We start from the raw sequence: 18318 nt of genomic DNA on the forward strand, positions 1-18318 counted from the left end.
CAAGTGAAAAGAAGTGTATACATAAAAATAAGAATATATACAAGCACATGTGCATATACACAGTGAATAGTGAAAAACCATGTATGTGAATCACTCTTTTTGTGCTCAAAAATCACACGCCACAGTGTGCACTTCTACTGAAGTAAGGAATGAATACCCTTACCAATATTCAAAATAGCTTTTGCCTTAATAACAATCACCAAGAAGACTGTATGATGGGATGAATCTTTCTGTCAGTATCCTCAAATTTCACTCTGAACTGATAGCACCATATGGACCCTTTATGAATACGTCCAATGACGGAACGCGTCAAAGGGAAGTGACGTCAGACGCAAACGAGGAACCGGAAGTGGAGCGGTGGCCATCTTGGAGAGGGGAATATTGACTGTCATAGGCGGTTTGGACTCTCCTGGATCTGTGATGGCAGAAAGGTTTTTCTATATATTTCATGTGATAACAAGATTTTAACAATGTAAGCAGTACCATTACAATTTCTGGATTTTAGTGTGTGGCAGTATTACACTATTTTTTGTTTCATATATGGGTATCTGGACGGCGGATATGGTAGAAATTGGTCTGCAATACTAGTGTGGATGGATCCATATGGTGCTATGAGTTCAGAGTGAAATTTGAGGATACTGGCAGAAAGATTCATCCCATCATACAGTCTTCTTGGTGATTGTTATTAAGGCAAAAGCTATTTTGAATATTGGTAAGGGTATTCATTTCTTACTTCAGTAGAAGTGCACACTGTGGCGTGTGATTTTTGAGCACAAAAAGAGTGATTCACATACACGGTTTTTCACTATACACTGTGTATATGCACATGTGCTTGTATATAGTCTTATTTTTATGTATACACTTTTTTTCACTTGGGTGAAATATCACTGGATAGTTTTCATGCATTAATTTACTTTATTAAGGATAATGCACTATGTGGTCTTTATGTTTTTGTTTTTGAGGTAAATCAAGTTGCTGCAAGAGGCTGAGGATTTGAATCAAACTTTGGACACATGGATTGATTTATTTATTTATTTTTCAAAAGGGACATATGATATTTGTGAGATTTTTTTTGATTTTTGATTTATTTTTGGGACTTTATTACATTCACAGATTTGAGGAAAGGATTTTTGTTATTTATTTATCACTGAGCATATCATTGTTTATATGCTTCAAGTGTACTTACATTGTTTAATGAAACTTATTTTCATCGCTGTTCTTTACAAACAGCATCATGCAACACTGTCTGGACAGATGCCTAAATGCTAGGACTACTCAATGAAAAAGATTTATAATTTTACAGGAAATCTAAAGTCACAGCATACACTTTCAATTTATACTGTCAGCATTGTAATTGGAATACAGTCAATAGTTACTTTCAACAATCTGCCAATACTTGAAAAATCTCCTTTTATGCGTAAATACTGCATATTTGCTGGCCAACTCTTTGCACAACTTCCTGGAATGCATGCTTTGCAGCTTCTTCTCTGCTCATTCCTTTGGTTTACTTTAAATTTCTGAGGGCAATATATCCCATGGTACCTTGCTGCTTTGCCCACAAGCAGTGATTTCTGTACTGACTCCCCCTTCTGAAATTCCTCCTCTCAGCACCTCCAGAAGACAGGCTCTATAAAATGTGTGACACGACAGTTCATATTCACAAGGCATTGTGAAAACATTATGTGTCATTTCAATAATGGAAATAAATGTTAAGATTCTTTACAAAGCAGGCATACAGACTTCAAGGCCATTTGAATTAAAAGAAGTAAGCTAGGTGTAACTGAAATTCGATGTAGAAATGCATATGTGAATAAACTATTATATATATAGAGAGAGAGAAAAAAACTTTAATGAATGATAAGTACCAAATTTTTACATATTATATGATTCATTTTCAAGGATATTAGATTATTGCTATAACACTTGGAATCTATTTGATATGTTAAATTGCCTTGCTTTTCCCTGAACTGGAAAAATGTATGACCTGCTGGTGTAAACATGGCACATACAGTAGGAGGCAAGGCATTTTGTCTTGTCTTGTGGTGGGACTGCACTGGAATAGCAGCCCAACACAGTCCCACCGCACCTGCACCTGGTGTGAATGGCTGCTAAGATGTTACAACATTGATCTCAATAGGCATTTCACTATTCATCTCACTGGAAGGCAGTGTTCTACTAATGCTTTATGATATGCTAATTTTAGAACAAATTTCATCAACAAGCGCACAGAGGAAAGAGAAAATACCCAGTCATGACCTGTGTTTTAAAACAGGTGCCAAAACAATGGTACAACTGATTCATTAAGACATGCAGCATTAATAGCGTGTCTCAGAGTTACATAGGTTAATTAGGCTGAAAAAGGATCATGCATATCAAGATCAACCTCAAAACTCTTGCAGTTTTATCCAGAGGAAGGCAAACAACCCCCCCCCCCCCGGGGCAAATGTTGCCAACTTTACCAAACAGGAGCAAGGGTTAGTACATTTACCCACTTCATATGATGTCCACCCAGAACAAGAGAGCTCCCCCAGCCGTCATTTATTTATAAGTTGGACTGAAACTAGTTACATTTGGAATTTTTTCTAGTCTCAAAAAAAGCACATTATATATGTTATTGTATGTGTTATATGTGTACCAGTCCCAATGCCAAGAACATTGTCTCCTGCTTAAAAATACATTTGCTGACCATTAAATGTTAAGAATAAATATTTTTTACCCAGACTTTTGGAAAATGAAACCTACTTTTCAGCACAACCACTATAAATCTTTAACAGGGGTGCAACCAAAGATATTTACCATGAAATATATTATATACAGTATACTGTATATACACATCATAGCAACAAGGGTAAGTACTTCTATTCTTTAGTAAGCATTGCCTGGGTGAGTCTCAATGCAAAAGTCATATTCAAAATAGAACAGACAGTGAGCACTTCATCAGGACTTCACAATAGGATAGCACAACATTCAGAGTGTTTATTTAGATCAGTGGTCTCCAAAGTGCAACCCGGGTTCGGACGTGGCCCTTTGCTTGCCTACATCTGGCCCTCGCCACTAACATCAACAATGGGGTACAATTTCTGCCGCTGAAAACAACCATAGGGCACTACCATTGCTATTGACAGCAAAAATCAGGCACTTTTTCTTCTACTGACATCAGGCCATTTTTTGCGTTACGGCGCTGCATTACTTTAACTGATAATTGCGCAGTCATGCAACGCTGCACCCAAATGAAATTTATGGCCTTTTTTTCCCACGAAATGAGTTTGTGGTATTTCATCACCTGTGCCTTTTTTTATTTTTTGCGTTATAAAAAAAATTTTGAGAAAAAAATAATATTTTTGACTTTTTGCTATTAAACATGTCCAGTAAAATTTTTAAAAAAATCAAATTTCGTCATAAATTTAGGACAAAATGTATTCTTCTACATGTCTTTGCGAAAAAAAAATCCCAATATGTGTAAATTAATTGGTTTACGTGAACGTTCTAGCGTTTACAAATGGTGGTATACAGGTAAAAATTGAAAAATTAGAATATCGTGCAAAAGTTCATTTATTTCAGTAATGCAACTTAAAAGGTGAAACTAATATATGAGATAGACTCATTACATGCAAAGTAAGATAGTTCAAGCCTTGATTTGTCATAATTGTAATGATTATGGCTTACAGCTTATGAAAACCCCAAATCCACAATCTCAGAAAATTTGAATATTGTGAAAAGGTGCAATATTCTAGGCTCAAAGTGTCCCACTCTAATCAGCTAATTAAGCCATAACACCTGCAAAGGGTTCCTGAGCCTTTAAATGGTCTCTCAGTCTGGTTCAGTAGGAATCAAAATCAAGGGAAAGACTGCTGACCTGACAGTTGTGCAGAAAACCATCATTGACACCCTCCATAAGGAGGGAAAGCCTCAAAAGGTAATTGCAAAAGATGTTGGATGTTCCCAAAGTGCTGTATCAAAGTACATTAATAGAAAGTTATGTGGAAGGGAAAAGTGTGGAAGAAAAAGGTGCACAAGCAGCAGGGATGACCACAGCCTGGAGAGGATTGTCAGGAAAAAAACATTCAAAAGTGTTGGGGACTTTCACAAGGAGTGGACTGAGGCTGGAGTCAGTGCATCTACAGCCACCACACACAGACGGATCCTGGACATGGGCTTCAAATGTCGTATTCCTCTTGTCAAGCCGCTCCTGAACAACAAACAACGTCAGAAGCGTCTTACCTGGGCTAAAGAAAAACAGACCTGGTCCAAAGTCCTCTTTTCTGATGAGAGCAACTTTTGCATCTCATTTGGAAACCAAGGACCCAGAGTATGGAGGAAGAATGGAGAGGCACACACTGCAAGATGCTTGAAGTCCAGTGTGAAGTTTCCACAGTCTGTGTTGATTTGGGGAGCCATGACATCTGCTGGTGTTGGTCCACTGTGCTTCATTAAGTCCAGGGTCAATGCAGCCGTCTACAAGGAGATTTTGGAGCACTTCATGCTTCCTTCCACCGACGAGCTTTATGGGGATGTTGACTTCATTTTCCAGCAGGACGTGGCACCTGCCCACACTGCCAAAAGCACCAAACCCTGGTTCAATGACTATGGGATTACTGTGCTTGATTGGCCAGCAAACTTGCCTGACCTGAACCCCATAGAGAATCTATGGGGCATTGCCAAGAGAAAGATGAGAGACAGGAGACCAAACAATGCATAAGAGCTGAAGGCCGCTATTGAAGCATCCTGGTCTTCCATAACACCTCAACAGTGCCACAGACTGATAGCTTCCATGCCACGCCGCATTGAGGCAGTAATTGCTGCAAAAGGGGCCCAAACCAAGTACTGAGTACATATGCATGCTTATACTTTTCAGAGGTCCGATATTGTTCTATGTACAATCCTTGTTTTATTGATTGCATGTAATATTCTAATTTTCTGAGATTTGTGGATTTGGGGTTTTCATGAGCTGTAAGCCATAATCATCACAATTATGACAAATCACGGCTTGAACTATCTTGCTTTGCATGTAATGAGTCTATCTCATATATTAGTTTCACCTTTTAAGTTGCATTACTGAAATAAATTAACTTTTGCACTATATTCTAATTTTTTGAGTTTTATCTGTATATACTGGAATTTTTTTTTTTACTAGTAATGGTGGCGGACACTCTGACACTGGGGGGAACTGACTTGGTGTCACTGGCATTCCCAGTGACACCAATACAGTGATCAGTGCTAAAAAAAACAAAACTATACTAATAGCACTGAGCAGGAAGAGGTTAACATGAGGGGTGATAAAAGGGTTAACTGTGTGCTGAGAGAGTTTTACTAGGGGGCGTGTCTGTGTGCTTCACTGTGCACAGCTATCCAAAGCAGTGTGCCTGAGCTAACAGAGAGAACTGTTAGTAAACAAAACAGTTATCTCGTCAGAGATCCTCGGTAATTACCGGGCGCCGGACAGCAATCACCAGCCGGGACAGGACAGTAATCACTCGTGTGCGCGCCCCGCGCCCCCTACCCAGAAATGCAAAATCACGTACAGTCAGGTCCATAAATATTGGGACATCGACACAATTCTAACATTTTTGGCTCTATACACCACCACAATGGATTTGAAATGAACAAGATGTGCTTTAACTGCAGACTGTCAGCTTTAATTTGAGGGTATTTACATCCAAATCAGGTGAACGGTGTAGGAATTACAACAGTTTGCATATGTGCCTCCCACTTGTTAAGGGACCAAAAGTAATGGGACTTTTGGCTTCTCAGCTGTTCCATGGCCAGGTGTGTGTTATTCCCTCATTATTCCAATTACAATGAGCAGATAAAAGGTTCAGAGTTCATTTCAAGTGTGCTATTTGAATGACCGAAGAATTATTTCCCAATATTTATGGACCTGACTGTATATATATGTGATTTTGAGCATCCGTGTCACCCTGTAGCAGTATTTCTGTTATATGGCAGTTGGGAAGAGGTTAAAATAGAAAGTCAAAACATTTGTGTTTACATGTATAAAACATTATAAACACTCCTCCCCCTCTTTTTAAAAGTGATCACATACCTTCTGCTTTTAGCTGCATAAGTCTTCTCAGTGAATGGTTGTAGGTGTGTGTGTGTGTGTGGGGGGGGGGGGGGGGGCAGTCAGCAGAAATATGATCATTGGAGGAATGCAGGATGAGTTCCAGCACAGTCAGAACACTGACCACATTGTGCTCTCCTGCCTAGTGTGGTCAGCAGAGTGACTGGCAGGAACACCAGAGATTTCACACAAAGGAAGAATTACAAAGAGAAGAAGACACTTTTTCATAAAAGTACAAGGCACAGCAGGCACATACAGTCAGGTCCATAAATATTGAGACATGGACACAATTCTAACATTTTTGGCTCTATACACCACCACAATGGATTTGAAATGAAACGAACAAGATGTGCTTTAACTGCAGACTGTCAGCTTTAATTTGAGGGTATTTACATCCAAATCCAGTGAACGGTGTAGGAATTACAACAGTTTGCATATGTGCCTCCCACTTGTTAAGGAACCAAAAGGAAAGGGGACTATTGGCTTCTCAGCTGTTCCATGGCCAGGTGTGTGTTATTCCCTCATTATCCCAATTACAATGAGCAGATAAAAGGTCCAGAGTTCATTTCAAGTGTGCTATTTGAATTTGGAATCTGTTGCTGTCAACTCTCAAGATGAGATCCAAAGAGCTGTCACTATCAGTGAAGCAAGCCATCATTAGGCTGAAAAAACAAAACAAACCCATCAGAGAGATAGCAAAAACATTAGGCGTGGCCAAAACAACTGTTTGGAACATTCTTAAAAAGAAGGAACGCACTGGTGAGCTCAGCAACAGCAAAAGACCCAGAAGACCACGGAAAACAACTGTGGTGAATGACCGAAGAATTCTTTCCCTGGTGAAGAAAACACCCTTCACAACAGTTGGCCAGATCAAGAACACTCTCCAGAAGGTAGGTGTATGTGTGTCAAAGTCAACAATCAAGAGAGGACTTCACCACAGTGAATACAGAGGGTTCACCACAAGATGTAAACCATTGGTGAGCCTCAAAAACAGGAAGGCCAGATTAGAGTTTGCCAAACGACATCTAAAAAAGCCTTAACAGTTCTGGAACAACATACTATGGACAGATGAGACCAAGATCAACTTGTACCAGAGTGATGGGAAGAGAAGAGTATGGAGAAGGAAAGGAACTGCTTATGATCCTAAGCATACCACCTCATCAGTGAAGCATGGTGGTGGTAGTGTCATTGGTAGCTGCCAATGGAACTGGTTCTCTTGTATTTATTGATGATGTGACTGCTGACAAAAGCAGCAGGATGAATTCTGAAGTGTTTCGGGCAATATTATCTGCTCATATTCAGCCAAATGCTCTAGAACTCATTGGACGCCGCTTCACAGTGCAGATGGACAATGACCCAAAGCATACTGCAAAAGCAACCAAAGAGTTTTTTAAGGGAAAGAAGTGGAATGTTATGCAATGGCCAAGTCAATCACCTGACCTGAATCCGACTGAGCATGCATTTCACTTGCTGAAGACAAAACTAAAGGGAAAATGCCCCAAGAACAAGCAGGAACTGAAGACAGTTGCAGTAGAGGCCTGTCAGAGCATCACCAGGGATGAAACCCAGCGTCTGGTGATGTCTATGCCTTGGCTGTAATTGACTGGAAAGGATTTGCAACCAAGTATTAAAAAGTGAAAGTTTGATTTATGATTATTATTCTGTCCCATTACTTTTGGTTCCTTAACAAGTGGGAGGCACATATGCAAACTGTTGTATTTCCTACACCGTTCACCTGATTTGGATGTAAATACCCTCAAATTAAAGCTTACAGTCTGCAGTTAAAGCACATCTTGTTCATTTCATTTCAATTCCATTGTGTTGGTGTATAGAGCCAAAAATGTTAGAATTGTGTCGATGTCCCAATATTTATGGACTTGACTGTATCAGGAATACGAAATGCTGGGTTTACATAATCTTTTAGATCCAACGTTGCAGTGTGGGGAAGCCCACCTTTCTTAAGGTAACTACACAAAGCCACATCCAGCAATAGCAGTATATAGTCCTGTATTCCCCCACCCACACCCTCCACCATGACACCCTTAGCTAGTACATTATATACAGTGCTCAGCATAAATGAGTACACCCCCTTTGAAAAGAAAATCAATATCTCAATGAACACAAAAACAATTTCCAAAATTTTGCCAAAACCTAATTTTATAGAACATTTGTTTAGCTCATTACATGTAAGTAAGGTTAATAATACAACTTAGGTTAGAAAATCTTCAGTGTTACTCAAATTAGTTGATGCAAAAATGAATACACCCCACAGCAAAAACTACTACATCTAGTATTTTGTTTGACCTCCATGATTTGTAAGGACAGCACCAAGTCTTCTAGGCATGGAATGAACAAGTGGGCGACATATTGCAACATCTATCTTTTTCCATTATTCAAGAACAACCTCTTTTAAAGCCTGGATGCTGAATGGAGAGTGATACTCAACCTGTCTCTTCAGAATCCCCCAGAGGTGTTCGATTGGGTTCAGATCAGGAGACATAATTGGCCACTGAATCACTTTCACCCTGTTCTTCTTCAGGAATGCAACAGTGACCTCAGATGTGTGTTTTGGATCATTGTCATGTTGGAAAAGTGCACGATGACCAAGGGCACAGAGTGATGGTAGCATCTTCTCTTTCAATATAGAGCAATACCATCTATGAATTCATGATACCATCAATGAAATGTAGCTTTCCGATACCAGCAGCACTCATGCAGCCCCACAGAAGGAAACTGCCACCACCATGTTTGACTGTGGGCACCATGCATTATTCTTTGTATTGCTCACCTTTGCGACACCATATGGTTTTGTCTTTTTTCTTGCAAAAATCACTAAGATCTTCTGGGAACCTCAGCCAATTTTCTGTCTTTCCATCCGATCAAGCATGCTGGAAAGCCCCAATTATATCACACTTTTTTCTCTCTCATATGTTCCAGCAGCGGTTTCAGCAATCTTCTTCTAGCCAGTGTCTCTGGAGCAATGCCAGCAAAAATATTTTGGTAGTATCACGCAAACATTTCCATATCCTTTCTCTGTATTCATAGTGATGGAATCAAACTATCACATCTCCGGGGCTTTCTACCAACTCTCCTTGTGGTCGTCTGAACCTATGTACTCTCTCAAATTTCAAATTTTCTGTCGCTGATCTTCCCAATATTGGATTACACACACTCTTTATTTTCTCCCATAGATCCTCTTCCTGTTCTTCTGGTAGACCCCGGATCCTTAGATTATTTCTTCTATCGCGTTTCTCTTGGTCTTCCAATTTAAATGAGAGCTCGCTCTGTTCTCTGCGCATCTCCTCCACCTGTGTTTCTAATTTATTGATTAATTGAGAGTGTGTCTCCATTCTCCCCTCTATTTCTTCCACTCGCGTTAATATCCAACCCAAATCATTGCGTAGTGTCCCCATCTCATTTTTCATAAACATCTCCAGGTTTGTGAACATTTCCGCCATCTCAGTTTTTGTAGGTATTTGTGACATAGCTCCTTGTTGTTCAGTGACACTTTGTTCTATTACACTGTCCAGACTTATTGATTCATTGGTCTGGTTCCCTTCCCGGGACCCAGATGACAATCTGGATTGATCTCCGTCGAATTTTCTAACTTTGTCTTATTGTTTTTCCCGGGTTCGCTTCTCCAGGCTTTACTCCTAAGGGGACATATATTTTTTTATTGTACTGGCATTTGCAATCGATTGGTGGGTTTTTGAGCTCCCTCCTTTAGCTGATTACTCTTCATTCCTATTCGGTACTCCTGTTACTTTTCTATGATCACAGGCGTCCGATAGTTGTCATATAAATGGTCGCCTAAGCGTCCCAGTGCTAGTTTCTCTGTTAAAATACAAATTTATCATCCGCAAGAAAAGTCCATATTTTTCCTTCAGTGATTTTTACGCGCCCCTAATCAATTTCACGGCAACTCACCATCACCCTCCAAACTGACCCTTCAGTCCCTGTTTGCACTTCGGTTCCTGTCGTGGCTTCCAAGTCAAACTTCCAGGCACACATGTCGGGGTACTTCTATGGCTTGGCAAAGATCTGGGGTGTCTCTGGGTCTCCTGAAGTTAGTGGCCCAGCACAGGGTGGGATCCCATCAGAGCCCTGTCTCCTCTTCATCCGCAGAGCCTCCTGCTCTCCCAGATCTTTTAGACTTCCCTGTCACATGGGAAGTCATTGTCACCTTGGTACTCCCAGCTCACCGAGATCCTGGTACTCCTGTGGGCCTCACAACCGCCTCTGACTGCCGGCTGTCCTGCCTCACCAGAGGCCTAGCTCCTGCAGTGTCTCCCAGCTCCACACGGCCACAGCCGGGATCATCCAACCGCCGAACATCGCGGCCAGCGGATCCTCCCTCCGGTAAACTCTGGGCGGTCAGAAACTAGGCTCTAGTGAGTGGCGGGCACTTGGAGCTCATGCTGCTCACAGCGCCATGTTCCGGCCCCTCCTCTCTTCATTGTGTACTATTGTGATCTACACTCACTGACCACTTTACTAGGTAGAAATGTTCAACTGCTTGGTAACACAAATTGCTAATCAGCCAATCTGATGATAGCAACTCAATGCATTTAGGCATCTAGACGTGGTGAAGACTACTTGATGAAGTTCAAACTGAGTATCAGAACTGGGAAGAAAGGGGATTTAAGTGACTTTGACCGTGGCATGGTTGTTGGTGCCAGACGGGCTGATCTGAGTATTTAAAAAACTGCTGATCTACTGGGATTTTCACGCACAACCATCTCTGGGTTTACAGAGAATGGTCCGAAAAAATATCCAGTGAGTGGCAGTTGTGTGGACGAACTTGCTTTGTTGATGTCAGAGGAGAATGGGCAGACTGGTTCGAGATGATAGAAAGGCAACAGTAACTCATGTCAATATGGACCAAAAGCTCTGAGAAATGTTTCCAACACCTTGTTGAATCTATGCCACAAAGAATTAATGCGGTTCTGAAGGCAAAAGGGGGTTCAACCCGGTACTAGCAAGGTGTACCTAATAAAGTGGCCAGTGATTGTATGTGTACAATGATTACATGGTACAAAGGTTAATCACAGCGGTCCTGTACCATGTGATAGCTGTGGGCAATCACAGCTATCACAATCGTACACAATGACACATAAATGGATGCCATTTATAAAAATGATTGCTTAAACCAGTGATCATCACTGTAATAAGCAATCATAGTGTAAGAAAAAAACCCTGATCACCTTTTCAGAGCAGTACAGTGTCACTATGATGACACTGTATTGCTCTGGTCACAGTATTTTTTATGTTCATAGAGTCACAAGTCAGTGTCCCTAATCACCACCACAGCATTCATATGATGACACTACACTGCTCTGCTCTTGTGACAAAGATAACATTTTATTTAATTAATTTAAAAAAAAACTGTGGTGAAAATATAATCTAAAAACAACTCACCATACCTCTTACTAAATTAATTTCCAAAAAGGGGTTATTTTGGGCGTATTTCAGGGCCTCAAAAATGAGATAGCCAGTACATCATGATTGATCAATTTTCAAATATATATATATATATATATATACACACACACACAATATAGCTTGTAGATTTTATAACTCACACAGGGTAAATAATATACACTAAGTTGGGTTATAATTATCAAAGAAATGTAGCAAAGTACATGGCCTAAATTTATAAAGAAAAATTATTTATTTGCAAAATTTTATAACAGAAACTAAGAAAAACGTGTTTTTTTCCCCAAAATTTTTGATATTTTTCATTTATATATATATATATAAAAAAAAAAATAAAACACCCAGTGGTGATTAAATACCACTAAAAAAATGCTCTATCCGTCTGATAAAATAGTTTATTTGCGGACAAATTTACATGATTAATGGTGTAATTGTCATTGAAAGTGTGACAGCACTGAAATCTGAAAATTGGCCAGGGCAGGAAGGGGGTAAAAGGGTCTGGTACTGAAGTGGTTAAAGTGTTACTAAACCCAGGACCCTTAATCCACTATATCTGGTCTCCCACAGTACACAGAACATGAAAGTGCAATTATTTTAATAAGTATAAACTGCTAAATACCTTTTCTCATCAGCAGTTAAAGCAGTCTTGTGACTTTGATCTCTTCCCAGCCTAGCACAAGCTAAAGCTTGTAGGAGGAGTTTTCCTTCTGCTCTAGGAGGATGCAAAACCCCTGACCTCTGTCTGACCAGTGCTGATTGGCCCTGTGCTGATCACATGCACTCTCCCGAGAAAAAAAAAACCTCTTTAGCAATATACACCAAACTGAGCAAGTGCAAATGCCTATGGTTCAGTCTGTCGTATTAGGAGATAAGAGGTGGTCGCTTGAAAAAGCGGAGGAAAAAAAAAGAAAGGATCAAACAGCCTTTTTGCACAATGCAGAGGATTAACCCCTTAAGTTCCACAGTGAGCTTAACAAGCATGCTTTACTGCATATGCAGGCTGATTTTACTGTTGCGGGTTTAGTAACACTTTAATGATTACAGGTCTTTGTAAAAAAATCTATATACTTTCATAAATCTATTAAAGGGAACAAGTGAGGATGGAAATATGGGAGCTGCCACTGCTCTTTCGGTTATAAGGTGTTAAGATGTTGGCAATGGGCCTGTCAACCTATCCCTAACTTAACTACATACTGACTTACTAACTAGAAACAAGAATATAAGGAGTGAAGTCAAAAAGAGGCGGAACTCTTATACTGCATACATTTCCTGGTTAGTGACTCACCAGATATCGAAAAGCCAGGATCAAATAAAAAATCCTGGAACCTGCAAATTTAAAAGCTGGGTCAAGGAAGCAATGATATGTACCATATTTTTATCTTCAAAGGCACTCATTGAATACAAAAGCAATATTTTCAATGCTTATAAAGAAAAAACAGTAGTGCCTAAATTATGTCTAAACTTTTAAACCTAAATAACCCAGTATTTTCACAACTTTTTTTTTTACAGCAATACAAAATATTTTAAGATGATAGGTTGATAGGTACTGCAGTGTCCCAAGGTACCATGGGATATGTAGTCCTTAGAAAAAGAAAGTAAACGGCAGAGGAGAAGCTGCAAAATATGCAGGGAATCCAGTAGACTGGCAACACTCACAACGTGAAAGGAGATTTTTCAAGTGGGCTTAAATTGGACTGTAAAAAATAACTATTATAATGGTGATGCTATAAAATGAAAGTGTATACTGTCACCACAGATTTCGTTTGAGCCTCTCCCTGGATGCATTGGTGACCAGTAGTGATCCCCATTACATACCAGGCATTTCTTCACTCATCTGGAAAGCAAAAGCACCTAACTCTAGAAGGTAGTAACGTGTCTGTTTGCTTTTAAGACAACATTTGATGATTAACCCCAAAACAAAACACATTCAAAATTATATATCACTTACCTTTAGAACAGCAATGAATGGAACAAAGTTAGTCCTCTGAAGTCCATTTTTATAGAGATCTGAAAAACATAGTTATGTATAATCTTATTAGTATAAATTTTTCAAGAAAACACGAGAAAATAATAAATACACAGACACTTGGTGAGAGGTTCCACATCCAAAAAGTCTCATAAGTGGTATCAGTATGCATTTGTTTAACCGATTCAGCTCCGCCCCATAGCAGAAATACTGCTACAGAGCGGCAGCTGTGCGCAAAATCACATATATATGTGATTTTGCATTTCCAGGTAGGGGACACGCGTGTCCTACCTGTGCTGCCATTCTTGGCCACGGCTGTCAATCACCGGGTCTCAGCCGGTGATTGCCAAGGATTTCCGACGGGGGAGAAAACTGTTAGTAAACAAAGTCAGCTTTGTTCAAAGCAGTGTGCTTACAGTGAAGCACAAACACAGCACACATTGTAAAATGGCACACAGCACACAGTTAACCCTCTGATCGCCCCACATGTTAACCCCTTCATGCCCAGTGCCATTAGTACAATGTCAGTGCTTTTTATTAGCACTGATCACTGTATTGGTGTCACTGGGGATGTCAGTGACACAAAGTCAGTTCCCTCCACTGTCAGAATGCCCGCTGCAGTCCCCCAGTCCCACTATAAGCCGCTGATCGCCGCGATTACTAGTAAAAATTAAAAAAAAAAGGGCCAGTATATATACTCCCATTTGTAAACGCTATAACTTTCACATAATCCAATTAATTTACACGTATTGGGATTTTTTTTTTAGCAAAGACATGTAGCAGAATACATTTTGGCCTAAATTTATGAATAAATTTATTTTTTCTTTCTTTACTGGACACGTTTAATAGCATAAAGTAAAAAATATTGTTTTTTTCGCAAAATTGTCAGTCCTTTTTTTATAGCGCAAAAAGTAAAAACCATACAGGCAATCAAATACCACAGAAAGAAAGCTCTATTCATGGGGAAAAAGGACGTAAATTTCATTTGGGTGCAGTGTTGCATGATTGCGCAATTGTCAGTTAAAGTAACACAGTACCGCAAATCAAAAAATTACCTGGTCAGGAAGGGGGGTAAATCCTCTGAAGGGCAAGTGGTTAATAGACAGCAACTAATGTTTCTAATAACATGTCTTCAATATTGTCTCTCTCTTTATACATGTGTAATAAAGCCATATTATACCCATCTATGTGTGATTCCTTATTACTCCACTGCCAAGATTTAAAGTCACATTTATATAAGGAAATGTGGAACTAGGTATCATGCATTCTTGAACTACCTATCATGTACTGTTGATCCTCACATGAAGGGAAAGATCAGTAAGTAAAATAATCTCATAAGAACATGATACATGGTAAAGTAGGTCATGGAATTAGGGAGGTAAAACAAGAAATGAGGGGATGAAGAAGGGAAAAAGGGGAGAGGTACGGAGATGGGAAAAATTAGAAGGTCATAACAGGAAAGGGATGAAGGGAAAAAAAAAAGATGGGTCGAAAGGAAGTAGCCACAGTCCCATGGGGGTTTATTTACTAAACCTGGTTGACTCAGAATCTTGTCCACTTCTGCATAAAAACCAATCAGCTTCCAGGTTTTATTGCTGAAGCTTAACTGAACATGCTGAGGTTAGAAGCTGATTGGCTACCATGCACAGGTGCCCAAGATTCTGAGTCAACCAGGTTTAGTAAATAAACCCCATAGTGTCCACGAGCTCTCATATATTCTTGTTGGTAGTTTGAGATAAGTAGCCCTATAAGTTCAGTGTATATAAAAAGTCTACACACCCCTGTTAAAATGTCAGGTTTCTGTGATCTAAAAAATTGAGACAAAGATAAATCATTTCAGAGCTTTTTCCACCTTTAATGTGACCTATAAATTGTACAACTCAATTGAAAAACAATCAAATAGTGTAAACAATGCAGCGCTACAAATCATGAAATGTGCATGTGATCTTTGAAAAATAAAATAAACCATATAATAATAAATTATATAAAAGCCCAAACAATTATCATCTAGATATGGTGTTCCCTTCCTCCTGTGATCACAAAGTGCTCAAACCGCAAAAGTGCACAATTCCTCCACCAGATATCTGCTCACCTCCAGCAGTGTGACCTCACATATACATTATGCTTGCCGTAACTGCTCTTTTGGTCCCACAGTGGACACTGAAAATCAACTTGATGGATAATAGCTGTTAACATATTGCTCAGAAAACATCTCTCATCACCAATTTATGTCATAAATGAAAAAAGCTTCATATCATGTGCACTTTTGCGGTTGGAGCGCTTGGTGATCACAGGAGGAAGGGAACACCATATATAGAAGATAATTGTTTGTACTTTTATATCATTTATTATTATATGGTTTATTTTTATTTTTTCAATGATCACTTTTTCTTTGCACATTTCATGATTTGTAGCATTGCATTGTTTACACTATTTGATTGTTTTTGCCTGATATAAGAGAGGTATATATGTTATAGCATATGTTTTTCACGTTCACTAGTTTTTTGATCCACAGAAGCACGCAAGTTTTTATTTTAATTTCAATTGAAAAACAAACTGAAATCTTTGGGGGGGGGGGGGAGTAAAAATAAAAACCTAAAATAATGTGGTTGCATAAGTGTGCACATCCTCTTATAACTGGGGCTATAGCTGTGTTCAGAATTAAGCAATCACATTCAAAATCATGTTAAATAGAAGTCAGTATACACCTGCATCATTTAAAGTGCCTCTGATTAACCCCAAATAAAGTTCAGCTGTTCTAGTAGGTCTTTCCTAACATTTTCTTAGTCGCATCCTACAGCAAAAGCCATGGTCCGCAGAGAGCTTCCAAAGCATCAGAGGGATCTCATTGTTAAAAGGTATCAGTCAGGAGAAGGGTACAAAAGAATTTCCAAGGCATTAGATGGAAACACAGTGAAGACAGTCATCATCAAGTGGAGAAAATATGGCACAACAGTGACATTACCAAGAACTGGACATCCCTCAAAAATTGATGAAAAGACGAGATGAAAACTGGTCTGGGAGACTGCCAAGAGGCCTACACCAACATTAAAGGAGCTGCAGGAATATCTGGCAAGTACTGGCTGTTTGGTACATGTGACAACAATCTCCCGTATTCTTCTTGTGTTTGGACTATGGGGTAGAGTGGAAAGAAGGAAGCCTTTTCTTACAAAGAAAAAACAACCAAGCCTGGCTAAATTTTGCAAAAACACATCTGAAGTCTCCCAAAAGCATGTGGGAAAATGTGTTATGGTCTGAAGAAACCAAGGTGGAAATTTTTGGCCAAAAATCCAAAAGATGTTTGGCGCAAAAATGACACTGCACATCACCAAAAGAACACCATACCCACAGTGAAGCATGGTGGTGGCAACATCATGCTTTGGGATTGTTTTTCTTCAGCTGGAACTGTGGCCCTAGTCAAGGTGGAGGGAATTATGAACAGTTCCATATACCAGTCAATATTGGCACAAAACCTTCAGGCTTCTGCTAAAAAACTGAACATGAAGAGGAACTTCATCCTTCAGCATGACAACGACCCAAAGCATACATCCAAATCAACAAAGGAATGGCTTCACCAGAAGAAGATTAAAGTTTTGGAATGGCCCAGCCAGAGCCCAGACCTGAATCCGATCAAAAATCTGTGGGGTGATCTGAAGAGGGCTGTGCTCAGGAGATGCTGTCACAATCTGACAGGTTTTTTGTGTTTTTACAAAGGAAGAGTGGCCAAATATTGCCAAGTCAAGCTGTGCCATGCCAATAGAATCATACCCAAAAAGACTGAGTGCTGCAATAAAATCAAAAGGTGCTTCAACAAAGTATTAGTTTAAGGGTGTGCACACTTATGCAACCATATTATTTTAGTTTTTTATTTTTACTTCCCTCTACATAAAATATTTCAGTTTCTGGTACAGTCATTAGTGTGTAAAACTGTGTTTTTCAAACTTTTTTCAGCCAAGGAGCCATTTAAAATTTGGCAGAATCCCAGGGCACACCAGTCAAAAAAAAGTAAAAATTTAAATGTTACTGTTCAGTAGTTGGTGACGCAGATTTCAGAGTTCAGTAGTTTGCAAAGCAGAGTTCAGTAGTTTGTAAGGCAAAGCTTAGTAGTTAGTAATGCAAACTACTGAGCTGTGATATCTGCTTTACAAACTAATGAACTCTGCGTTCAAAGCCTAGTAGCCTGTAAGGCAGAAGTCAGTAGTTTGTAAGGCAGAGTTCAGTAGTTGGCAATGCAAAGTGTTGAGTTCAGTAGTTGGGAACGCAAATTTCAGAGTTCAGTTTGTAAGGCAGAGTTCATTGGGGCGGCACAGTGGCTTAGTGGTTAGCACGTCTGCCTTGCAGTAAATGGGTCATGGGTTCGATTCCCGACCATGGCTCCTCCTGCCTGGAGTTTGAATGTTCTCCCTGTGCTTGCGTGGGTTTCCTCCGGGTGCTCCGGTTTCCTCCGGGTGCTCCAGTTTCCTCCCACACTCGAAAGACATGCTGGTAGGTTAATTGGATCCTGTCTAAATTGGCCCTAATATGTGTATGTATGAATGTGAGTTAGGGACCTTAGATTGTACACCCCTTGAGGGTTAGGGACTGATGTGAATGTTTAATATATATATGTGTAAAGCGCTGCGTAAATTGACAACGCTATATAAGTACCTGAAACAAAAAAAATAAATGAATTAGTTTGATCAGCAGAAAGAAGTCTGCCTTACAAACTACTAAACTTTGCATTACAAAATAATGAACACTGAACCATGAGTTCAGTAGTTGCAAACACAGAGTTCACAGATCAGTAATAACTAATACAGTTATACAACAGAAAATATTACACATACACAATTCAAATACAAAGTACAAACAAAAA

The 18318-nt window shown here is 39.5% G+C and overlaps 1 protein-coding gene across 1 annotated transcript in view; it reads right to left on the minus strand.

The window, feature by feature from the left end:
* Window positions 1–18318, minus strand: part of AFG1L (AFG1 like ATPase) — a 154163-nt gene that overhangs the window by 54352 nt on the left and 81493 nt on the right. Inside the window, exon 7 of the mRNA XM_089664829.1 lies at window positions 13446–13504. Coding sequence (XP_089520955.1) covers window positions 13446–13504 — 59 coding nt within the window. The remainder of the gene's footprint in view (window positions 1–13445; window positions 13505–18318) is intronic.

Source organism: Staurois parvus, unplaced genomic scaffold, assembly GCF_062004578.1.
Source record: "Staurois parvus isolate SC_StPar_1 unplaced genomic scaffold, SC_StPar_1.0 ptg000048l, whole genome shotgun sequence".
In the NCBI taxonomy this organism is placed as follows: domain Eukaryota; kingdom Metazoa; phylum Chordata; class Amphibia; order Anura; family Ranidae; genus Staurois; species Staurois parvus.